Source organism: Ranitomeya imitator, chromosome 9 (genome assembly GCF_032444005.1).
Source record: "Ranitomeya imitator isolate aRanImi1 chromosome 9, aRanImi1.pri, whole genome shotgun sequence".
Taxonomy (NCBI): Eukaryota; Metazoa; Chordata; class Amphibia; order Anura; family Dendrobatidae; genus Ranitomeya; species Ranitomeya imitator.
The window spans coordinates 100,231,141-100,253,429 of NC_091290.1; the positions used below are offsets into that span (position 1 = coordinate 100,231,141).

At 42.7% G+C, this 22,289-nt stretch overlaps 1 protein-coding gene across 2 annotated transcripts in view; it reads left to right on the forward strand.

The window, feature by feature from the left end:
- PRMT7 (protein arginine methyltransferase 7) overlaps positions 1-22,289 on the forward strand; it is a 126,679-nt gene that overhangs the window by 54,188 nt on the left and 50,202 nt on the right. For both annotated transcript variants that reach the window (XM_069740322.1, XM_069740321.1), the window contains exons 2-5: positions 2,719-2,851; positions 17,226-17,262; positions 17,393-17,542; positions 19,501-19,609. In XM_069740322.1, the coding sequence (XP_069596423.1) occupies positions 2,760-2,851; positions 17,226-17,262; positions 17,393-17,542; positions 19,501-19,609 (388 nt within the window). In that variant the 5' untranslated portion in view covers positions 2,719-2,759. The remainder of the gene's footprint in view (positions 1-2,718; positions 2,852-17,225; positions 17,263-17,392; positions 17,543-19,500; positions 19,610-22,289) is intronic.

Genomic DNA, 22,289 nt, shown 5'->3' on the forward strand with positions numbered 1-22,289 from the left:
ATAGGAAGATGCCTATACTAGGGCGATATGGACATTACAGGAATAGGAAGATGCCTATACTAGTGCAATACGGACATTACAGGAATAGGAAGACGCCTATACTAGTGTGATACGGACATTGCAGGAATAGGAAGACGCCTATACTAGTGTGATACGGACATTACAGGAATAGGAAGACACCTATGCTAGTGCGATACAGGCATTACAGGAATAGACAGACGCCTATACTAGTGTGATACGGACATTGCAGGAATAGGAAGACACCTATACTAGTGTGATACGGACATTACAGGAATAGGAAGACGCCTATACTAGTGTGATACGGACATTACAGGAATAGGAAGATGCCTATACTAGTGCGATACGGACATTACAGGAATAGGAAGACGCACTAGCGGCATTACAGGAATAGGAAGATGCCTATACTAGTGCGATACGGACATTACAGGAATAGGAAGATGCCTATACTAGTGCGATACGGGCATTACAGGAATAGGAAGACGCCTATACTAGTGCGATACGGGCATTACAGGAATAGGAAGACGCCTATGCTAGTGCGATTCCGACATTACAGGAATAGGAAGATGCCTATACTAGTGCGATACGGACATTACAGGAATAGGAAGACGCCTATACTAGTGCGATACGGACATTACAGGAATAGGAAGACGCCTATACTAGTGCGATACGGACTTTACAGGAATACGAAGACGCCTATACTAGTGCGATACAGGCATTACAGGAATAGGAAGACGCCTATACTAGTGCGATACAGGCATTACAGGAATAGGAAGACGCCTATACTAGTGTGATACGGACATTACAGGAATAGGAAGACGCCTATACTAGTGCGATACGGACATTACAGGAATAGGAAGGCGCCTATACTAGTGTGATACGGACATTACAGGAATAGGAAGATGCCTATACTAGTGCGATACAGGCATTACAGGAATAGGAAGGCGCCTATACTAGTGTGATACGGACATTACAGGAATAGGAAGGCGCCTATACTAGTGTGATACGGACATTACAGGAATAGGAAGATGCCTATACTAGTGCGATACGGACATTACAGGAATAGGAAGGCGCCTATACTAGTGTGATACGGACATTACAGGAATAGGAAGGCGCCTATACTAGTGTGATACGGACATTACAGGAATAGGAAGATGCCTATACTAGTGCGATACGGACATTACAGGAATAGGAAGGCGCCTATACTAGTGCGATACGGACATTACAGGAATAGGAAGACGCCTATACTAGTGCGATACGGACATTACAGGAATAGGAAGACGCCTATACTAGTGTGATACGGACATTACAGGAATAGGAAGACGCCTATACTAGTGTGATACGGACATTACAGGAATAGGAAGATGCCTATACTAGTGCGATACGGACATTACAGGAATAGGAAGACGCCTATACTAGTGCGATACGGACATTACAGGAATAGGAAGACGCCTATACTAGTGTGATACGGACATTACAGGAATAGGAAGACGCCTATACTAGTGCGATACGGACATTACAGGAATAGGAAGGCGCCTATACTAGTGTGATACGGACATTACAGGAATAGGAAGGCGCCTATACTAGTGTGATACGGACATTACAGGAATAGGAAGGCGCCTATACTAGTGCGATACGGACATTACAGGAATAGGAAGACGCCTATACTAGTGCGATACGGACATTACAGGAATAGGAAGGCGCCTATACTAGTGTGATACGGACATTACAGGAATAGGAAGATGCCTATACTAGTGCGATACGGACATTACAGGAATAGGAAGGCGCCTATACTAGTGTGATACGGACATTACAGGAATAGGAAGGCGCCTATACTAGTGTGATACGGACATTACAGGAATAGGAAGATGCCTATACTAGTGCGATACGGACATTACAGGAATAGGAAGGCGCCTATACTAGTGCGATACGGACATTACAGGAATAGGAAGACGCCTATACTAGTGCGATACGGACATTACAGGAATAGGAAGACGCCTATACTAGTGTGATACGGACATTACAGGAATAGGAAGACGCCTATACTAGTGTGATACGGACATTACAGGAATAGGAAGATGCCTATACTAGTGCGATACGGACATTACAGGAATAGGAAGACGCCTATACTAGTGATAGAATCTGCATAGGAAATAATGCTGCACTTCGTTTTAATTCTTATTTTTCGCAGTGTATTTTACTCTGTCAGAGCAGTATTACTAGTATTAATGAATGTATTGCTTTGTGTTAATTACATATTGCCTTTATGCATGTAATGCTAGGATTCCGCCATTCTGACCGCTACACATTTACCACAAAAAGGAATTTTTTTTTGTTACCTGCCAAAATGTGGATTTTGACCACTAGCAGCGCGTTAACCCCATATATGCACCCGATGAAAGTTGGTTAATACATCAATAATATATTGCATGTATGCTTCCTTTATTCTTCCGTGGACTCTGAGCGCCACTCCTGTATTCCGTCATTACATCCAAGCTGATCTATTACCACATCATATGCTCGGCCGGGAAAGAAGCGCTGCAGCAGCCACCAAGCAGTAGTGGTGTATAATTGTGCCCTGCAATCACCTGAATGTGTATCCCAGTAATGGAAAGTGCCACTGTCCACTGAGATCTGCCCCTTACTCATCATGGGGGCAGGCCGTCACATACTGATGCTGATACTCTTGTTTCTTTCCAGCTTTTCCTCAGTGACATATAAAGTTTACAACAGCCGCGTGGATGGTGTTCTGCGGACGGGTGAACCCCATTACGGGGTCATTGGACTGGATAGAAGAGGATGAGAGTTATGATTATCACCAAGAGATTGCCCGGTTAGTGGGATAGATAATGAAATACAACATGGCTACAAATGCATAGTTAGTACACCCAGACCTGAGCTATGCCATGGATACTGTCAGTCCAGGATCAGGGCGCACAGGCTCAATAATAGGTCTATTCTCACCTTCTAGAGCTGGACATGGGTAGGCTCATCTGGAGAGCCTCACACAACATTGCTGGCACCCCAAACCTTCCTGAGGGGCCCTATGGTGCCTTGAAGAATGTCATGTAGTGAAGACAAATGCTATTAATATTTATCTGATGCTCCAAATGCTTCATGCATCAGAACATACCCTTTGGATGTTGGCATTTTCTTTGGAGGATCAGCGTTCCTTGCGGTGACAAGCATGTGGCCAACAATAAGAGCATAACACTTATCCATCATAGTGTATTAGTATCAGGTCTCTTGGGGTCCCCCTCTGGGACTCCTGCCGGTCATAGGAACAGGGGTACTGTCTCCCTTTCCTGAAGGGGGTGTGATGTTTGCACCACTCAGTCTTTGTTTCATCTATTGAATACGACCGAAGCAATGGGTATGCATGAGTACCGTAACCCCAAAAGGGAAACGGCAACTCGCAAATGAATAAATCCTGCAAAATAGAGGAGCAGTGGGCCATCTATGGTATATAACGCTAAGCTATCAGTCATAGTAGTTTGTTTGATGAGGTATCAATGTATTAATCAAAGGTAAAAAATCTAATTAATCAAATGCCAAACATGACATCATTGACAGTATCGTGAGAACACTGCTGCCCTCTTGTGGCTATACCATATTATTATCCACTTCCTTTTTTCTACATCAGGCTTTATTACTATTCCCTTTTCTATTAACCTTAGTATATGATGTGATTACTAATTGTCCTTATATGTTTTGACCTCTACATATTATTACCCTTGGTAACGTCGTTATTGTGTCCTCACCATTGGTCTACTAATCTGTTTGTAAATTGTGTCATGATAATGTGTGCAAAACTGTAAAGCGCTGCGGAATATGTTAGCGCTATATAAAAATAAAGATTATAAAAATAAAGATTGTTTGATTAATTAGATTTTTTACCTTTTGAGTAATAAAATGTAATCCTTTTTAAACACGCTACTATGACTGATACTTTAGTGTTATATACCTTTGGGGCTCACTGCTCCACTATTTTGTTGGATTTGTTTCATCTATTGTAGCCATGAAGTGATGACCATCTATGTGACAGCTGCAGCCAATCACTTGTCTCAGGGGTCTTGTGCCATACTGGCCAATATCACCACTGGGGACAGGGGTCTGCTGCAGCGATCATATACATGTACTCCATGTCATAATTGCAGGAAAAGTACGGTAAAAAAAAGACTGTTGGGTACACCGCTGATGGAGTAGCAGAGAATTTAATAAGTGATTAATATATGTTTTTTTTAATTTTTAATGGCATATTTTCATTTTTCAAGTTATCTGGTATTCATGTGACGGGATAACTTTCCAATGTTGGGTGTCTGACCTGGCCCCCACTGATCCTGAGAACTGGAGCTCTGATGAGCCCTCTGTGAATGGAGCATTGGTCGATTGGGCACACTTTTCATGAGAGCGCCGGACATTGCTGAGTGCAGCGCTCGGATGGTCTTCACTAGAGAAGAGCGATCATTTCAATGTTCGGTTCGGATTATTATCTATCTATTATGATTATAAGTGAGTAGAACTAGTATAATGAGTACAAACACCTCTTCCACTACAGCCAACCCAGCAGATGGAGACTGTAATGGGCAAAGTTGTGGAACTAGTTGGCCTACCAAATCCCAACTCGGAGAAGTGGCAGGAGGCGAAAGCTGCAACCCAAGGAGGGACAAGGAGGTGACACTAGGTGCTACTCCATGGTTGACCTACAGAATGTGGCATCTGACCTCCTACAGTGGGTAAGCTGCTACGGCCCGAAGGAGGGATCAAGAATGCAGGCAGGCACTGTAGGGACTCTGGAACCGCAGGGGCAGATGGGACCGGCTGAGGAACAGAAAAGCACTGGCAGGTGTGGGCTGGACCGAGTGTTAGTTAGATGGACTCTGACAACAACGTAGCTCATGCACCTCCATATTGGAGGAGAAACCTTAAATAGAAGATGTCGCCTAGTTATAGGCTGGGAATACCTTAGGTTGATGCAGGCGGTCCCTTTAAGAGGAGGAAGCGAGCGTGCGCACTCCCTAATCATAGGGCCCAGTCCTACAACTGAACCTTGGTGGACACCAGCACATAGGGAGCAAGATGAGGAGGTTGTGTGTGAGTGGGAGACACTGAATGTCCTGTCTGTTAGGTACAAAGATATCCAACAATGGACCAAGTCTGCAATGTCAACAGATCAGAAAGTCTGTAGTAAGAGTGAATGGTCCACTGTCTCAAAGGTAGATGCCAGGAGAAGGAGGAGGACAATCTCGCGCCGCTTTCTTTTGGCGGTTAGTAGGTCGTTGGTGACTTTAGTCAAGGCAGTTTCAGTGTAATGGTGCGGTCTGAAGCCAGATTGTAAGCGGTCAAAGAGGGAGCAAGAGGAGAGATGGGAGGACAGTTCAGAATGGATGTCTTGTTCCAGTAGTTTGGCGGAATAGGGGAGAAGTGATATGGGGCGATAGCTGGATACAGAGTATAGGTCAAGGGAGGGCTTTTTGAGGATGGGTGTGATCGAGGTATGTTTCAATCAGGAGGGAAGACACCAGTTGTTAGTGATAGGTTGAAGAAGTGGGGTAGGCTTGTGATGAAGGCTGTGGTATGGTTTGGAATGAGGTGGGACATTATTGTGTCAAGTTCACAGGTGGTGGGGCAAAGATTTCAACTGAGATGAGCAGAGAGAGAGGGGGAGCTGGTGGACGCAGAAAAGAATTGAAAATACTAAATACACCCATGGTTAAACCCCTAATTTTGCCTCAAAAAACGGGGAAAACTTAATGAATCGAGTATAAGCCTAGGGTGGGAAATGAAGCAGCTACTGGTAAATTTCAGAAATAAAAATAGATACCAATAAAAGTAAAATTAATTGAGACATCAGTAGGTTGTGTTTTTGAATATCCATATTGAATCAGGAGCCCCATATAATGCTCCATAAAGTTCATGATGGGCCCCGTAAGATGCTCCATATTAAAATATGCCCCACATAATGCTGCATAAAAGGTTAATGATGGCCCCATAAGATACTCCATAGAATATTATGCTCCATATAATGCTGCACAAAGGTTGATGGCCCCATAAGATGCTCCATAGATTATGCCCCATGTAATGCTGCACAAAGGTTGATGGCCCCATAAGATGCTCCATAGATTATGCCCCATATAATGCTGCACAAAGGTTGATGGCCCCATAAGATGCTCCATAGATTATGCCCCATATAATGCTGCACAAAGGTGGATGGCCCCATAAGATGCTCCATAGATTATGCCCCATGTAATGCTGCACAAAGGTTGATGGCCCCATAAAATGCTCCATAGATTATGCCCCATGTAATGCTGCACAAAGGTTGATGGCCCCATAAGATGCTCCATAGATTATGCCCCATATAATGCGTCACAAAGGTTGATGGCCCCATAAGATGCTCCATAGCATATTATGCCCCATATGCTGCTGCAGTTAAAAAAAATAAATAAAAAAAAATGACATACTCACCTCTCGTCGCTCAGGCCTCCGGCACTTGCGATATTCACTTGTCCTAGTTCCACTGCTGCGGGCACCTGTCTCTTCCGGGTCTCTGCAGCGACTGTTCAGGCAGAAGGCGCTCATTAACCACGTCATCACGCCCTCTGACCTGAACGTCACAGCCAGAGGACGCGTAAGACAGTCCGGCGGTGGAACGGGGGCAGGTGAATATCGCATGGCTCACCCTCCCCCATCATACTCACCCTCCCCCATCATACTCACCCTCCTGGTGCGGTCCCTGCTTCTCCAATGCGATGGTCTCTGACGCGCATCGGCAGCTTGTTCCTGTGTCCAGCGGTCACATGGTACCGCTCATTAAAGTAATGACTATGCGCTCCACCCCTATGGGAGTGCAGTCGCGTCCATATTCATTACTTTAATGAGCGGTACCATGTGACCGCTGAACACAGGAACAAGCTGCCGGCATCAGAGACAATCTGAGAAGCAGGGACCGCGCCAGGAGCAGGTGAGTATGATGTGACATCCGCCGCTTCCCCTTCCCCGCCAACCCCCAGGGACAATGACTCGAGTATAAGCCGAGAGGGGCAACTTTTAACCTAAAAAATGGGCTGAAAATCTCGGCTTATACTCAAGTATATATCCCGTAACTTGAATCTGACAAAAGTAATAATAAATAAAAAATCTATGAAAATTAACAAAGAAAAATCAGACATTGTTTTTCAACCATTCTTCCACAGAATTACAAAAAAAATAAAACTCATGAAATAGGCCTGGATGGAAATGATGGTACCCTTAATTTAATATTTTGTTGCACAACCTTTTGAGGCAGTCACTGCAATCAAACTATTCCTGTAACTGTCAATGAAACTTCTGCACCACTCGACAGGTATTTTGGCCGCTCCTCAAGAGCAAACTGCTCAAGTTGTCTCGTGTTTGAAGGTTGCTTTTTCCAGACGGCATGTTTCAGCTCTTTCCAAAAATGCTCAGTAGGATTTAGGTCAGGGCTCATAGAAAGCCACTTCAGAACAGTCCAATGTTTTCCTCTTAGCCATTCTTGGGTGTTTTTAGCTGTGTGTTTTGGGTCATTATCCCGTTGCAAGACCCATGACCTGCGACTGAGACCAAGTTTTCTGACACTGGGCAGCACATTTCTCTCTAGAATCCTTTGATAGTCGTGAGATTTCATTGTACCCTGCACAGATTCTAGACACCCTGTGCCAGATGCAGCAAATCAGCCACAGGACATAACAGAGCCTCCTCCATGTTTCACAGTAGGGACAGTGTTCTTTTCTTGATATGCTTCATTTTTCCGTCTATAAACATAGAGCTGATGTGCATTGCCAAAAAGTTCCATTTTTGTCTCATCTGTCCATAGGACATTCTCCCAGAAGGTTTGTGGCTTGTCAACATGTAGTTTGGCAAATTACAGTCTGGCTTTTATATGATTTTTTTCTTTCAACAATGATGTCCTCCTTGGTCGTCTCCCATGAAGTCCACTTTGGCTCATACAATGACGGATGGTGCGATCTGACACTGATGTTCATTGAGCTTGAAGTTCACCTTTAATCTGTTTAGAAGTTTTTCTGGGCTCTTTTGTTACCATTCGTATTATCCGTCTTGGATTTGTCATCAATTTTCACGTCCAGGGAGGTTGGCTACAGTCCCCTGGATCTTAAATTTCTGAATAATATGTGCAACTGTAGTCACAGGAACATCAAGCTGCTTGGAGATGGTCTTATAACTTTTACCTTTAACATGATTGTCTATAATTTTCTTTCTAATCTCCTGATACAACTCTTTCCTTCGCTTCCTCTGGTCCATGTTGAGTGTGATACACACCATGTCTCCACACAGCACAGTGAGTATCTGTAGCCCTATATACAGGCCCACTCACTGATTCCAAGATTGTAGACACCTGTGATGCTGGTTAGTGGACACACCTTGATTTAACATTTCCCTTTTGTCACATTATTTTCAGGGGTACCATCATTTCTGTCCAGGTCTATTTCATGAATTTTTTTTTTTTTTTTTCAATTCTGTGGAAGCATGGTTGAAAAGCAATGTCTGACTTTCATTTGTTCATTTTCATAGATCTTTTATTTATAATTAATTTTGTCAGATTCAAGTTTTTTTCTGTGACCATTGTGGGTTTTTCTGTCATTAAACGAGCGGTACCAACAATTTTGACCACGTGTGTAGCTGTTTAGGGTCGTGAAACGCGTATGATATGAAGGATGAGAAGTTGATTTGTTTTGCTGCAGTGAGCAATTGCGCAGCATTTTTAAAACTTCTGTTACTCCACTCTGTTTCTTTGGCAATGGTACGCTTTTTAGATGAGGGCCAGAAAGAATATGTGCTCCTATAGATGGCAAGTGTTGCATCAAGTGGCCTCTGCTCCTCTACCTCCATCTTAACATCACACACAGTACAGTCCTAAGTGGTGGAACCCCAATTACCCTTGTTTTCCCCCATATCACAACTATCCAAGCACCCAACTGACTGTTGGGAACCACAGATGGCTGAGTCTGCAGATCTCTTCACCCATTGTATGCCATTGGCAGCAGAAGTGTACTTTAAAGATTCACAGAGTCAAGAGGAGGAATGCATGTGCACCAGTGGCCAAATTTTTTCTCAGTTTGATTCATGGCCAGACGAAGTTGGGTCTGAGCATAATCAAAACCCTCGTCAACAGACGTTAACCCCGTTGGGTGAAGGTGATCCATTCGTAACGAGACTCAGATACTTGAGGCGCCCGCGGACTGTACTGTGCTTTCAAGGCAGGAAGAGGAGAAGGGTGACTTAGGCGAGGAGTGGGAGAACAGAGAGGATGACGATGAGGTAGTAGATCACACTTGGTGCAAACCCAGAGGCATGCAGCTGAGTAACTCAGCAGAGGAGGAAGATGAGGAAGTTACGTAGACACAGAGTTTTGCAACCACGACAACCAATGCATCCCGAGCCCCAACTCTGGCAGTGGACAGCAGCAGTTGCGGTCCTATAGTTGCTTATCTTGGGTCTTACTTTCAGACCGGCAAAAATTTTAAAAAAATCACGTTATCTGTCAACTTTGTTAAAAAAGACCTAGTAGAGTAAAAATAAATGAAATCATTTCATTACTACATGCATAAATTGGCACATGCGTTATCATCATGCGTTAATCTGGGAATGTCACTGTGCTAAAATGCAGACTAGCTTGCCTCGCCAACCGCCATCTACCCCATCAACCGCATCTTCTGATTCTTCCTTCTCCTTCATCGTGGCAAATGCTGACACACAGGTCTGCGGCCAAAAAAACTCCACTTGTTTACCCCCTACAGTTGGGGTGACTGAGAGCCTGTCAGCTGATACGGAATTGGATATGCTTGCTGTTTTTGACTGATCTTGCATACCATGCATACCCCATCTTTGTCAATCCACCGTAACATACCCACCTGCACCTCTCTCACAGTCCAGCAGCTTGTGGTATTCACCCTACTCCACCCTGTGTCAGCACAGCTGCAAACCCTCGTTTGTGCAGTTGTGCTCACATAAAAGATTTTCCTCCTACACACGGCAAAGCTAAGAGCTTGAACTTCACTATCTTCAATCTACTAAGAATAATAACCTTTATTTATGTATTGCAAACACATTCTGCATAGCTTTGCAAGTCAGCAGTTCATATAAAATAGTCAAAAATTACAAAGTTTAAGATAATCAAACAAAGCAAAAATAATGACGACCTTGCTCTTCAGAACTTACAATCTGCAGTGAGGTGGGGGTGACACCAATTACAGGTGCTTATTTACAGTGATGGTCCAACCATCTTGAGGAATGGGGGGATATATAAAGGCTGCATGAGCCTTTTGGGTATGGTTGAGTTTGGCGAATTATGTTCAGAGAAGTAGAGAATAAGCTATATATGTAAAAAGGACTTTGATTAGGGAACGTGATAGGCCCCCCTAAACAGATGTGTTTTTAGGGAGCACCTAAAAATGTCTAAGTTGTGGTTATACTCCTAATTTCATGGGGGACAAAGAGGTGAGTCATCTAGGTAGGAGATTGAACTTAACCGGACAAAATCCAGATTAGGGGTGTTACTGTCTTTGTGTGTCTCAGATTTTGAAAGTTGTGAGAGGCCACAAGAATTGGCTAGAGAAAGAAGCTGGGATGTAGTTGCGGAGGTGGAGCTGTTGAAGTTTCCCATGGATAAGGGTTGTCAATTCTGAGGACATGAAGTGTGGCCGCAATGCATAAAAGTGGTCAAGGAAGTGGGTGGGTGAGTCTGGGGGCCGGTATAGGACTGCTACTCTGAAGGAGAGGGGATAGAACACCCTGATGGTGTGAACCTCAAAAGAAGAATGGCATCCAATCGGCCTATATATATATTTATTGGGTTAAAAACAGGATTGTTCTTGGCAGCAAAGAGTGTAGGGTTATCGTGGAGTTAGCAGTGTTTGTACGGCGGGATATGCGCATATTCCATGCGTTGTAATCTGGACGTGGATAAGCTGTATGCTCACTATTTCTATTGTTATTATTATAACAGCCTGCAGCCTCCTCGGATGGTTCGTTGCCCAATCGTGTCATTGTCTGGACGATAGGGCCTTGCTGAGAAGCTCTTCGCTCCAAAGATTACAGCGCTTGTTTCTGTATGACTCATGGCCTGTGATTATTGCAAGTCCACTCCCAATCTGTTGGCCACAGAAATGCAGCTTTTCCTCCTTGTGGATACAGACAGTTTCCAAAAGCTGATGGCCATCGTAGTCCCCCAGTACCAGTTGCCCAGTCACCCTTACTTCTACAGCAACAAGTCACAGACATCATCACCTGTTCCCTGAAATTTTTTTTATGTTTGCCAGCGTGCATTTCAACAGGGAGACCTGGATGAGCAAGCATGGGCATGGGAGATATATCTCGATGACTGCGCACTGGGTAACTCTGGTGGCTGTGGGGGCAGTCGGGGAATTGGCTGCTCCTCAAGTCTTGCCATCCCCAAGGCTTGTAGGGCGCTTGGGGATGGAGAAACAAACCATTGCACACCCTAAGATGGATAACTAAACTAACAGGGGTTGAAGTACTAAACAGCTAGGGTTGTAGAACTAAACCACTACACACCATACGATGGATAACTAAACTAGACAACAGGAGTTGGAGAACTAAACTACTAAACAGCTATTGTAATAGAAATTTGTGTGGATAAATATATCCCTGTGTGCTGCGTCCATTCCTAATTAGGCTAAGTATTCGAGATCGGAAGAATGACACCACACACCAAGGTAACAGAATAACATTCTCTCAATACTAATGCTTTATTATAGTAACATATGCTTTTATAGTTGCATATAGAAGGGGAGGTTAATTAATGATCATATGGTCAAGCTTCTCTGTTATTGGTTATCTAAATATATGAAATATTGTGGTTAAGGCATAGCAACAGGCTGATTAAGTAATTAACGTATAACTGTCGCTTTTTCTGTAATCAGGTCAAAGTTGAGACATAATGAGTTCCTCTTCAGCTCTGGAAAGTCTCAAGGCGTTGTCTGGTCTGCGGCGGCCATTTTAGGCAATTGGTTATAATGTATACATTAGCTGTTAGTATAATGTATACATGCAAGTGAATTTATATATTTCCATCACACTATGATTGCCGAAGGAAAGAAATACACACCAAAACATGGAGAACTAAATTACTAGACAACAGGGGTTGGAGAACTAAACTTCTAAACAGCTTGGGTTGGAGAACTAAACTAGTACACACCAGGGGATGGAGAACTAAATCAGTAGACACCAAGGTGTCACTAGACACCACGTCTTGGAATCCCCAGGGCTTCCAGAACAATCCTCTGTATGTATCAGTTCCTCCAGTGATTCTGCCTCCTCCACCTGCTCTAGGGCCTCCACCTGCGCCCTCAACCCCTGCCTTAATTAAACACACGTTCCAACACTGCAGAGAGAATCCCCCCTCCATACTATTCAGCCAGGGCTCACTGTAAACAGGCAGTGTTTACATTAATATGCCTTGGAGATCACAGTCATACAGATCAACAGTTGTGGACAGCTGTCCATGCCAAGTTTGAGCAATGACTGTCCACACTCAACCTGGAGCCAGGGAAGGCCGTGTGCCAACCTTACACATGGGCCTTGCATTGCACGCATCCTCAGAAACCACTGTCATTGTGTGCTGACTTCCACCATTCCACTTCAGTTGATATAGAAATCTTTTTGATTACCGGTTAATATGCGATATGACCACACCGTGGAAATAAACTCTGCCCATGTTGCAGCGACTTTGGCAGCAGTCATCAGCATCACTAGTACTGTCAGCTACATGCTGGAGCACACTTTAAATATTCTTGGTGAGGAGGAGTTGGTGGTTGTCCTGGGGGAAGACGAGGAAGCATAGGAGGATTCCATTAACAATATGTGTATGTTCAAGTCTGTCATCTCACAGGCGTTTGCTATGGGAGGAACAAATAGAGAAGGACTATGAAAAGGACGAGAAGGAAGGCGTGATGGACACGTAACAGTTAAGAGATGAAGACTATAATGATTCCCTCTGTGGTCCTTGGTGGTCAGGAGGGGATGGAGGAAGAAAGCTTGAGTGTTATCCCACCACCAACACACTGTGAAGTTGGACCTTTTCAAAGAGACCGACCCATGAGTGCCTAATTGCAGCACTATCTGCAACATGATTGTTATTGTTACCCGTATAGTTATGATTCAAAATAGTGCTGACTACTGGGTTACCAGTGTGTTCTATCCACAATAAAAAAGTAAATTTTGCCTGTTGCTTCCCACTCTGGAAATGGACGCTCCGATGCTGCAGTATCAAAACATGCTTGAAGACAATCTTGACAATGTTTTTTCCCAATACAGCAGTGACAGAAACGTTCAATTGTTAACACAAAAACATTAGCAGCCTTGCATCGCCAGAGTCCTGTGTTGCAACACCATCAAGGACAGCGTCTGCAAAGAGTTTATATGTTCTACCCGTGTTTGCGAGGGTTTACTCCCAGTAATTATTTTTCTACCCACACTACAAAGACCTACAGATAGTAAATTTAGAGTGTGAGTCCCAATGCTGACAGCGCCAATAATGTGTGTAAATGTCTGTAAAGCGAATGTTGAATTATTTGCACTATATAAGTGTTAAAACAAAAAAAAAATGAAATTTGTGCTCAGACACACTCAGGTGGCACTCATATCAGTTTTGTAGATTGTCAGAAAAATGAAAGGATAGTGACACGGGTAGTTGACTCAAAGAGAGTGGAGAACTGCTGGTATCGGAGGCCTCTTGCTACAGGCAACACACTTGAAGGAGACCCAACCAGGAATCTACACATTTACAAACATTTATTGGCAGACGCCAACAAAGTGACATTAATTTCACCACAGTAGAAATAGTCTAATAGGGATCAGCAGGGCTTCCACTACACCCACCCAGCAGATGGACACCCAAGCAGGTCTGGTCACATTTCCACAAATTAGTGTTAACATCTCCTGTTGCTGCAACAGCAGGCACATAAGCCCCACTAAAGATATCAGAGATGTGAGAACAATGCAGCACACTAAAAGCTACAACATCCAGTAACAGAAGTTGTCAGTTGTCTTTGGATATGATGTCCTGTTGTTAATTCACTAGTGTTTTCAGAAGCATTAACACCTACCCCACATACACCTCGAACACCCAGGCTAATCCCCCTTCCACCATGACCTCGTTTTTTTTCCCAGTCATGTGCTCAGATAGTGTCCTAGGAGCACACTATTAGCAACTAAAATTTAGATTTTTTTTTACTCTGCACAACCTCTGCACACAACTGAATTTCAGCGGCCCAAAAATAGGTGAAAAATGTCATGATTAATCACCTTGCTCAAATAAGAAAGAATTGTTTTAGTGTGGATGAGGCCTGTATTTTAAAGAACATCTGCTCCAAAAAATTTCAAAGTGAGTTGTCCCCTACTATATGACGTTAGTAACAGATTTTTTTTGGGTGTGTGTATGAGGCCCGTATATCATTGACTACATGTTCCAAACAATTTCTACGTGAGATGTCCCCTACTGTATTACGTTAGTAATAGAATAATTTTTTGGGGCCTGTTGATGAAGCCTGTATAACTTAGAATAGATGCTCAAAAGAATTTCAAACTGAGAACTCTCCTTCTGTATCAAGTTAGTAATCTAAAATACTATATATATTTAGTGTGGATGAGCCCTGTATAATTTAAAAGATTGTCCGTGGCCTTGGAGCGCCCTCTTTCCTACAGTTGCTGCTGGTAAGGTACAGGTTGCCTGAGAAATATAGCCGATATGTCGTTAGATGAACTGATCAGGAAAAGGGGCATGACTGCGGGGGGAATGGGATCCTATAACCAGATCAATACCAAGGTGGCTATGGGAGGTATGGATGCTTAATCCTGACTACAATTATTACTCATTTACACAACACCAATTACCAGAGAGCGTTTGATTCTTTTCAGAAGCTAGGTGTAACAGATGCTCGACTGAAGCTAAGCATAAAAGATGCCCGTGAAAAATTGGATGCCAAAGATGCACATAATCTAGAAGATAGCCTCCAAACACTTCAAACTGAGATTTCCCCTTCTGAATCACGTTAGTAACATAAAAAATATATTTTTAGTGTGTATGAGGCTTGTATAATCTAGAAGATTGTTCATGGCTTTGGAACGTCCTATTTCCTACATTTGCCGCTGGTAAGGTTCTGGTTTGCCGGAGAAATGTGGCCAATGTGTCGTTAGATGAACTGATCAGGAAAAGGGGCATGACGGCAGCGGAAATGGAAACGTACAGCAGGATCAATAACGGTGGCTATGGGAGGTACGAGATCCAGGATCCAGCCTACAAAGGTTACTCATTTACCCAACACCAATTACCAGAGAGCATTTGATGCTCGTAAGAAATAGGTGTAACAGATGCGCGTCTCAAGCTAGGCATAAAAGATGCCCATGAGAAATTGGATGCTAAAGATGCACATAATCTAGATAGAAGATAGGCTCAAAACAATTGCAAACTCATATCTTGGCTGCTGCTCTGTCATGTTGGTAAAAAAAATTTAAATAAATAAATTTTAATGTGCAACAGCTCTGCATACAGAGGAATTTCATCGCCACAAAATGAAAAGGTTGGATATAGCAGGCTGTATCATGTTTAGCAACAGAAAAAAAAGATTTAATGTGTGTGATGTCTGCAGACAGCTTCATATCACCGCCACAAAATGACAGCATGGGATACAGTGGGCTGTATCCTGTTTTGTAACAGAAAAAATTGTAATTTTGTATTTTTAAGTTGCGTTAGGTCTGCAGACAGCTTCATTTCACCGCCACAAAATGACAAGGTGAGATACGGCTGGCTGTATGACATTTAGCAACAGAACAAATTATATTTTTTTTGTTATTTATGTGAGGTCTGCAGACAGGTTCATATCACTGCCACAAAATGACAACGTGAGATACGGCTGGCTGTATGACATTTAGCAACAGAACAAATTATATTTTTTTTGTTATTTATGTGAGGTCTGCAGACAGGTTCATATCACTGCCACAAAATGACAACGTGAGATACGGCTGGCTGTATGACATTTAGCAACAGAAAAAATGTATATATATATATATATATATATATTTTTTTTTTTTAATATGCATGAACTTTGCACACTGTTGAATTTCACCCACACTAAAAAATAAGGTGAGAGATGGCATTGTGAATTATGCTCAAATCACAGAACAATGTTTCACATTTAGCTAGTGAAAAAATAAGATTTAGAACACTATACTCGTGCATGAAGCACAATAGAAGCTGTGCACAACACATTTTTAGGACGTGTGCCCTGCTGGCTTTGTTTGTGGACCTCAATAAGGGCAAAACATGCTGGAAGGTCAATTTAACAGCCACAGTGGACACTAGCTATACTATCTGACTGATATGCAACCACCTAGCTAAATAACTAAAGTCTAGCTACTAATAGTGCCAGCATCAGGAGCAGCCGCCTCTCTGCGCTGCTACAGTGTCAAAATGGCGCTAAGACAAGATTTCTGCTGTTTATATAGAGAGGGACATGTGATTTCAGCAGCCAATGACCCAAGCCGTTGTGTCAGGACATTGTGGGTGTTTCCTGCTCCCTGATTGGCTTGCCGCAATGTGCACACACAAAGTTAGGAAAAATAAAAGATGACTGTTTACAAGAACGCCGCTCCACTGAGCTCTGCAAACCCCCTCCCCTCATCAAACGTGTCCCACGCTCATACACCACCATTATCATTACTAAAGTGTTGAAAATACTTTTGTGGCAATGCAAATATTTTCTCACACTTTTTATCGAATGTTATTGATTTTTTTTTTCTTCGATTTTAGAACATTTTGCTTGTGTTTCCGATCATGAATCCGAGTGTGCTATATTCGTGCCGAATTTATTTCTGAACAAAGTTGCTCATCACTAGTCTTCACCACTCTTCAGAATGACTAGAGCCCCTGTTCTTGGGATTGCTGGAGACCCCAGTTGTCAGACACCCTGCGGTTGGAAAGTTCCCTCCTGTCCCGTTGATAGAGTATACCTTCCTACGTGAGAATACCCCCTTGTCCTTTAGTTTGGCTCCCACATGGAGAGCACAGGGGTGATTGGCCAGTGGAGCGTTCCTGTGTACGGGGGGTGTCGGGAGACATTTACACTGTTACAGTGATGGCTGTCTATGGAATGTGTTCTGCTAGCCTCACGGCCTTTTCTGGATTCCTGATGTTTTGCCTTCCTTTCCCGCAGGTCTTCATATGCTGATATGCTACATGACAAGGACCGGGTACGCTTTTTCTTTACCAGAAGCATTGAAATTGCATCTTAATAACCTGTGAACATTCAGCTTTGTCATGAATAATCTGTATATTATTTAGTTTTATTTGCTATGATGACATTTTGCTGATGTTCTGCAGAATGAGAAGTATTACCAGGGCATCTGGGCTGCAGTGAAGAGGGTGAAGGAAAGAGGAGAAGAGGCCATTGTTCTCGACATTGGGACTGGGACCGGACTCTTATCCATGATGGCTCTCACAGCCGGGGCGGACTACTGCTTTGCCATTGAGGTGAACTGGTCTACTAAAGTCTCTCCTCACCGTCTGTGGTTAATTAGCATAAAATATTCTAAATTATTACCTTTTGTGTACACACCTCCATTACAAACCTATGCGTTTCTATAGTAACAGACTTCCAATGAACCCTGTGTGGTCCACAGTCCTGCAGTAAAGTGTTTTCCTTGTCCGTTATGCAGCCACTGCTGCTGGTAGACCTGCAGGGATTGTTTTAGACGCATTGGATTAGTTTGCCGTGGGTTTGTTGCGGAGGTGGTGCAGATTTTACCTTATACATTGCAAAGAGTGAAGTCTGCAGTAAAAGTTGACTTGGTTTACATTTTGAGTCCGCCATGCCGGGTAATCTCTGGTTATGTACGCAGCATGTGGAGGAGTTCTCTTAAAATATGATAATCAAGGGCATTTTCCCACCAGAGATGAGCCCACGAGTCCCACAACCTGATGTGCTCCTGCCAACCACTTCACGCCACCCTTCTACTAGATGTACTAGGTGTCGCCTACAAGCAGTAATTGTTACCGTAGCCATAAGAGCACCAGTTTGCCAGCTTTTATATAATAAAATATTTTATAATATTTATTCCCCAAATGCTAGGCCGAAATGCAGGCATACCGTGTGACAAATGAAGCACATCCCATAGCTTGCACCACCTTGAAGTAATCATTTTGTGTACGACTATCAGTTTTTCACATCATTCTGGAGGGATTTTTGCCGACGCTTTACATTGTTGCTTAAGTTCTTTGGGTTATGCACAGCTCTGTGAAAGGTGTTGTCTCAAATTTGGAAGTTACCTGCTAACGTTTCGACCCCAGTGATCCTGAGGACTGCAACATGTGAATGGAATGTGATTGATCATGCGGTGTGCTCAGGATTATTGTCTTATTGCATGGCCGAGTTTTAGCCAAGTGTTTGCTCTAGTACAGATGTCCTCACACTTGACTCTAGAACACTATGGTATACAGGGGAGTTCATGGTTGACTGAATGACTGCAAGGTGCCTGCCAGGACCTGTGGCTGCAAAACAAGCCCAAGTAATTATCCCTCCACCACCATGCTGGACAGTAGGCATGAGATATTTGCGTTGATTTTGGTTTTTGTTTTTGATCAAACATGGAGCAGGGTATTATGACCAAGCATCTCAACTTTATTGGTGTATGTCCAAAAGGACATTGTTCCATAAATCTTGGGGTTTGTTTAGCTGCAGCTTTGCAAACATTAGCTGAGCCGCCATGTTTTTTTTTTATAAAAATAAGAGGATTTTTCATGGCAACCCTTCCAAACAAGCCATACTTCAGTTTTTTTTTCTAATTTTACTATCCTAGACTTGAGCATTTAACATGCCAAGGCCTTTAGGGCATAAGCTGTTTCTCCTGTGTATTTTTCAGTTTATCTGAGCATTCCACTCCTGGGAAGATTCTCTAGTTTCTTGAATATGTTCTTTCTCACTGTAGACTATAGATTCCAATTTTATTTGGAAATGGCTTATAATCCTTACCTTATTCATGTCCTGCAACCATTGTGCTTCTCTAAGGTTTTGGGTAATGTTTTTCCTCTGTTGCTTTGATTTTACAAGCATCTGAATGCTCCAGACCAGCAGACTTCCAAAACTTCTGCTTTTATATAGGCGGTCACACTTGCCGATGAACAATTAACGGCATTTGATTAGCAGCATCTCGTTTTTCTATGGATGAGGAAAGGGTGTACTTAATTTTTTACAGACTGCCTGTACATTGTGGCCTAGTTTTATATAATTAAATACTAACCGAGTGTAATTTGTCATGTATTATTCATCTGCGGTTGTAGTGATTTCACTTTAAGTCCTTCTGAGGACCAGATGTTTTTATTATATCCTGATAGGTAAAAACTAAAGAGTTGTAAGAAGGTGTACTCAGTCTGACTGCATGTCTGAGACTGTGACACCACCTCTGAGATCAGCCTGTTAATTATTTTCTCAGGTTTTTAAGCCTATGGCAGATGCAGCGGCACAAATAGTGAAAGTGAATGGCTTCGGTGACAAAGTCAAAGTGATAAACAAGCATTCTACAGAGGTGACGTTGGGACCAGGTAAGAGCAAGGGCGTCTTTGTAACACGTTCTGTTGTTGCTGTTTCTGGCATTTTGTTGTAGGCTGACTAATATGGAGTGAATAGAAAAAAGGATAAAATCAGCTCATCCCTCAATGTAGCTCGATCTGCACAGAAGCCCGTGATCCACGCCACCGCATGGCGTTAGTTAGATACAGGGAACGAAAAAGACGTGTTAAAATCATGAAGTCTTTATTCCAGAAGAGTTAAACATCACTAGAAAAATTCAAAAATACAAAATCCAGAAAACAAACATCCTCTATGGCAAAGGATTAGTAGGGATTCACGGAAAATTGAGAATACCATGTGCGTTTCAAACGCGAGTGTGTTCTTCGACTTGGCTAAAACACAATACTGCAAAGAAAGGAGGAACAGTATAGAATGCATGTCATTAGTCTGAATCTAGGAAAAAAGGGAGGTTTGGCAAAAACTCACTGCAATAAAGAAAAAGCATAAGCAGCTGATTAGAAAATAAAAACAGGGATAAATAACTTGTAAATATGTGTATTAATTGTGTAACATTATCTCCCTCCTCAGATTCAGACGAGAATAGACAAACTATAATAATCTTCTCTATTGTGGAGCATTTTCCACGATCTCCACCCCGTACATGTTTTGGGATAGATTCTCTTCTCCTGTACAGCACCATGGAATTAATGGTGCTATATAAATAAACAATAATAATAATAATAATAATAGATTATATGGCATAGGCGAGAAAGTTGATTGTCTGTTGTGGCAAGATATAAAATGTTTAGATGCACCTTAATTTTCTGCGTCCTCCCTACCATTCCTCTACCATGTCTCTTTGACCTGTGGATCAGAAGCTGGATCAACTTTTTCTTCCTAGACTGACTAATATGCGTAGGTTTTTATCTACTGATACATATAACATGAAAAAACTTAAAGGTATGAACTGGGATGTGAATTGGTGTGCATGCAGCGTGTAAGCGCATTATACACTTGGCCACTGAACAGCAAAAAACATGCATACATCTAACATGTAGTTTGTAAATCCAGACCTGTGGCAGTCCACTGATCAACGCGACGGCTTTATCTTAAACACTGGTTATTGTTGAGCAGTTTGGCTCCATGCATTAGTATTAATAAGTTGCAGAGAGGAAAGTGTTTTTTTATGCATGAAATGCTGGCAATAATGAGCTTGTGTGTGAGTGATTCAGCACCGAGCTCCAAACAAACATGATCCAGTCCTGTGGTGGGTGTTTTACACAAAATGCTCCCCCATTCAAGAAAAGAAGAAGGTCATCCGCATCTCCTCTGCACTGCAGGATTGTCAAGTTTAAGGGAATTCTGACCAGGGCTGTGGAGTCAGTGTCCATTTTGGTGGAGTCGGTATAAAATGGACAGACATTTAAAATATATAATAAATTGGGTTCAGTTGTTCAGTGCAGGATGTGCTGGAAATGTTTTCAGAAGACTTTAGAAAAGTTATGAACTTTTCTATAAATGTCTGTTCCTGGTCAAAGAATCTCAGCATTTAGTTGAGATGAATTTGTGCTGCACCTTATGACACATTTTCTTTGTATTTTGGGCAAAAAATATATATTTTCATCTTTTACATTTTAAAAATTAAAAAAAGTTAAATGGGCTTATGCAAAAGTTTGGGCACCCTGCATGGTTAGTACCTATTAGCACCCCCTTTTGAAAGTTTCACAGCTTGTAAATTTTTTTTGTAGACAGATAAGTCTTTCAATTCTTGTTTGAGGGATTTTCATTCATTCATTCTTCCTTGGAATATTCTTCCAGTTCTGTGAGATTCCCGAGTCGTCTTGCATGCACTGATATTTTGTGGTCTAGCCACAGATTTTCAATTATGCTCAGTTCAGGGGACTGTGAGGGCCATTGTAAAATCTTAAGCTTGCACCATTTGAGGTCGTCTATTGTGGATTCTGACGTGTGTTTAGAATCATTATCCATTTATAGAAGCCATCCACTTTTCAACTTCAGCTTTTTTACAGATGGTATTATGTTTTCATCAAGAATTAGTTGAAATTTAATTGAATCCATTCTTTCCTCTACCCATGAAATGTTCCCTGTGCCATTAGCTGCAACACAACCCCAAAGTATGATTGATCCTCCACCATGCTTCATGGTTGATATGAAGATCTGAGATTGTGGGTTGTAATAATCACCTAGGCAGGTTAACGATGCCGCTATCTTTATTTCTTTCGTCCACGGTTTTACAGCAAATCCTGGTTAATGGCCAAAATACAGTGTCTTTAGTCTACAAATTCCCAATCTGAGATTGAAAGTTCCACTGCCCCCGTACCAGGCAATACCCACGGTCTCCCAACTTTTGGTTGGCCCACAGCTTTTGGTATCTCCAGCCGGTATAGTGTGCAGTCACAGCCTATGTTCCTACAGACGATGGATATCGCGACCGTAGTTCATGGATACCCCTCCAGCCAACAGCAATAACATTTTCTCGTCAGTCCTCCATACCCAAAGCTGTGCCCCGGAATTGAGCCCGGCCCTCGGGAAACGCTCCCCACCCAAAGCTAACTGTACATTGGTGGAGATGTCTCACTCAGGCTGAGTTCCATCACCTGGGCTTGCATGTGAGACCCCCTGTAGTGACGGCTCCCCTAGGTCTACTATCCCCATTGTCTCAATGAGCCTAGAGACTGGGAGGACAATGGC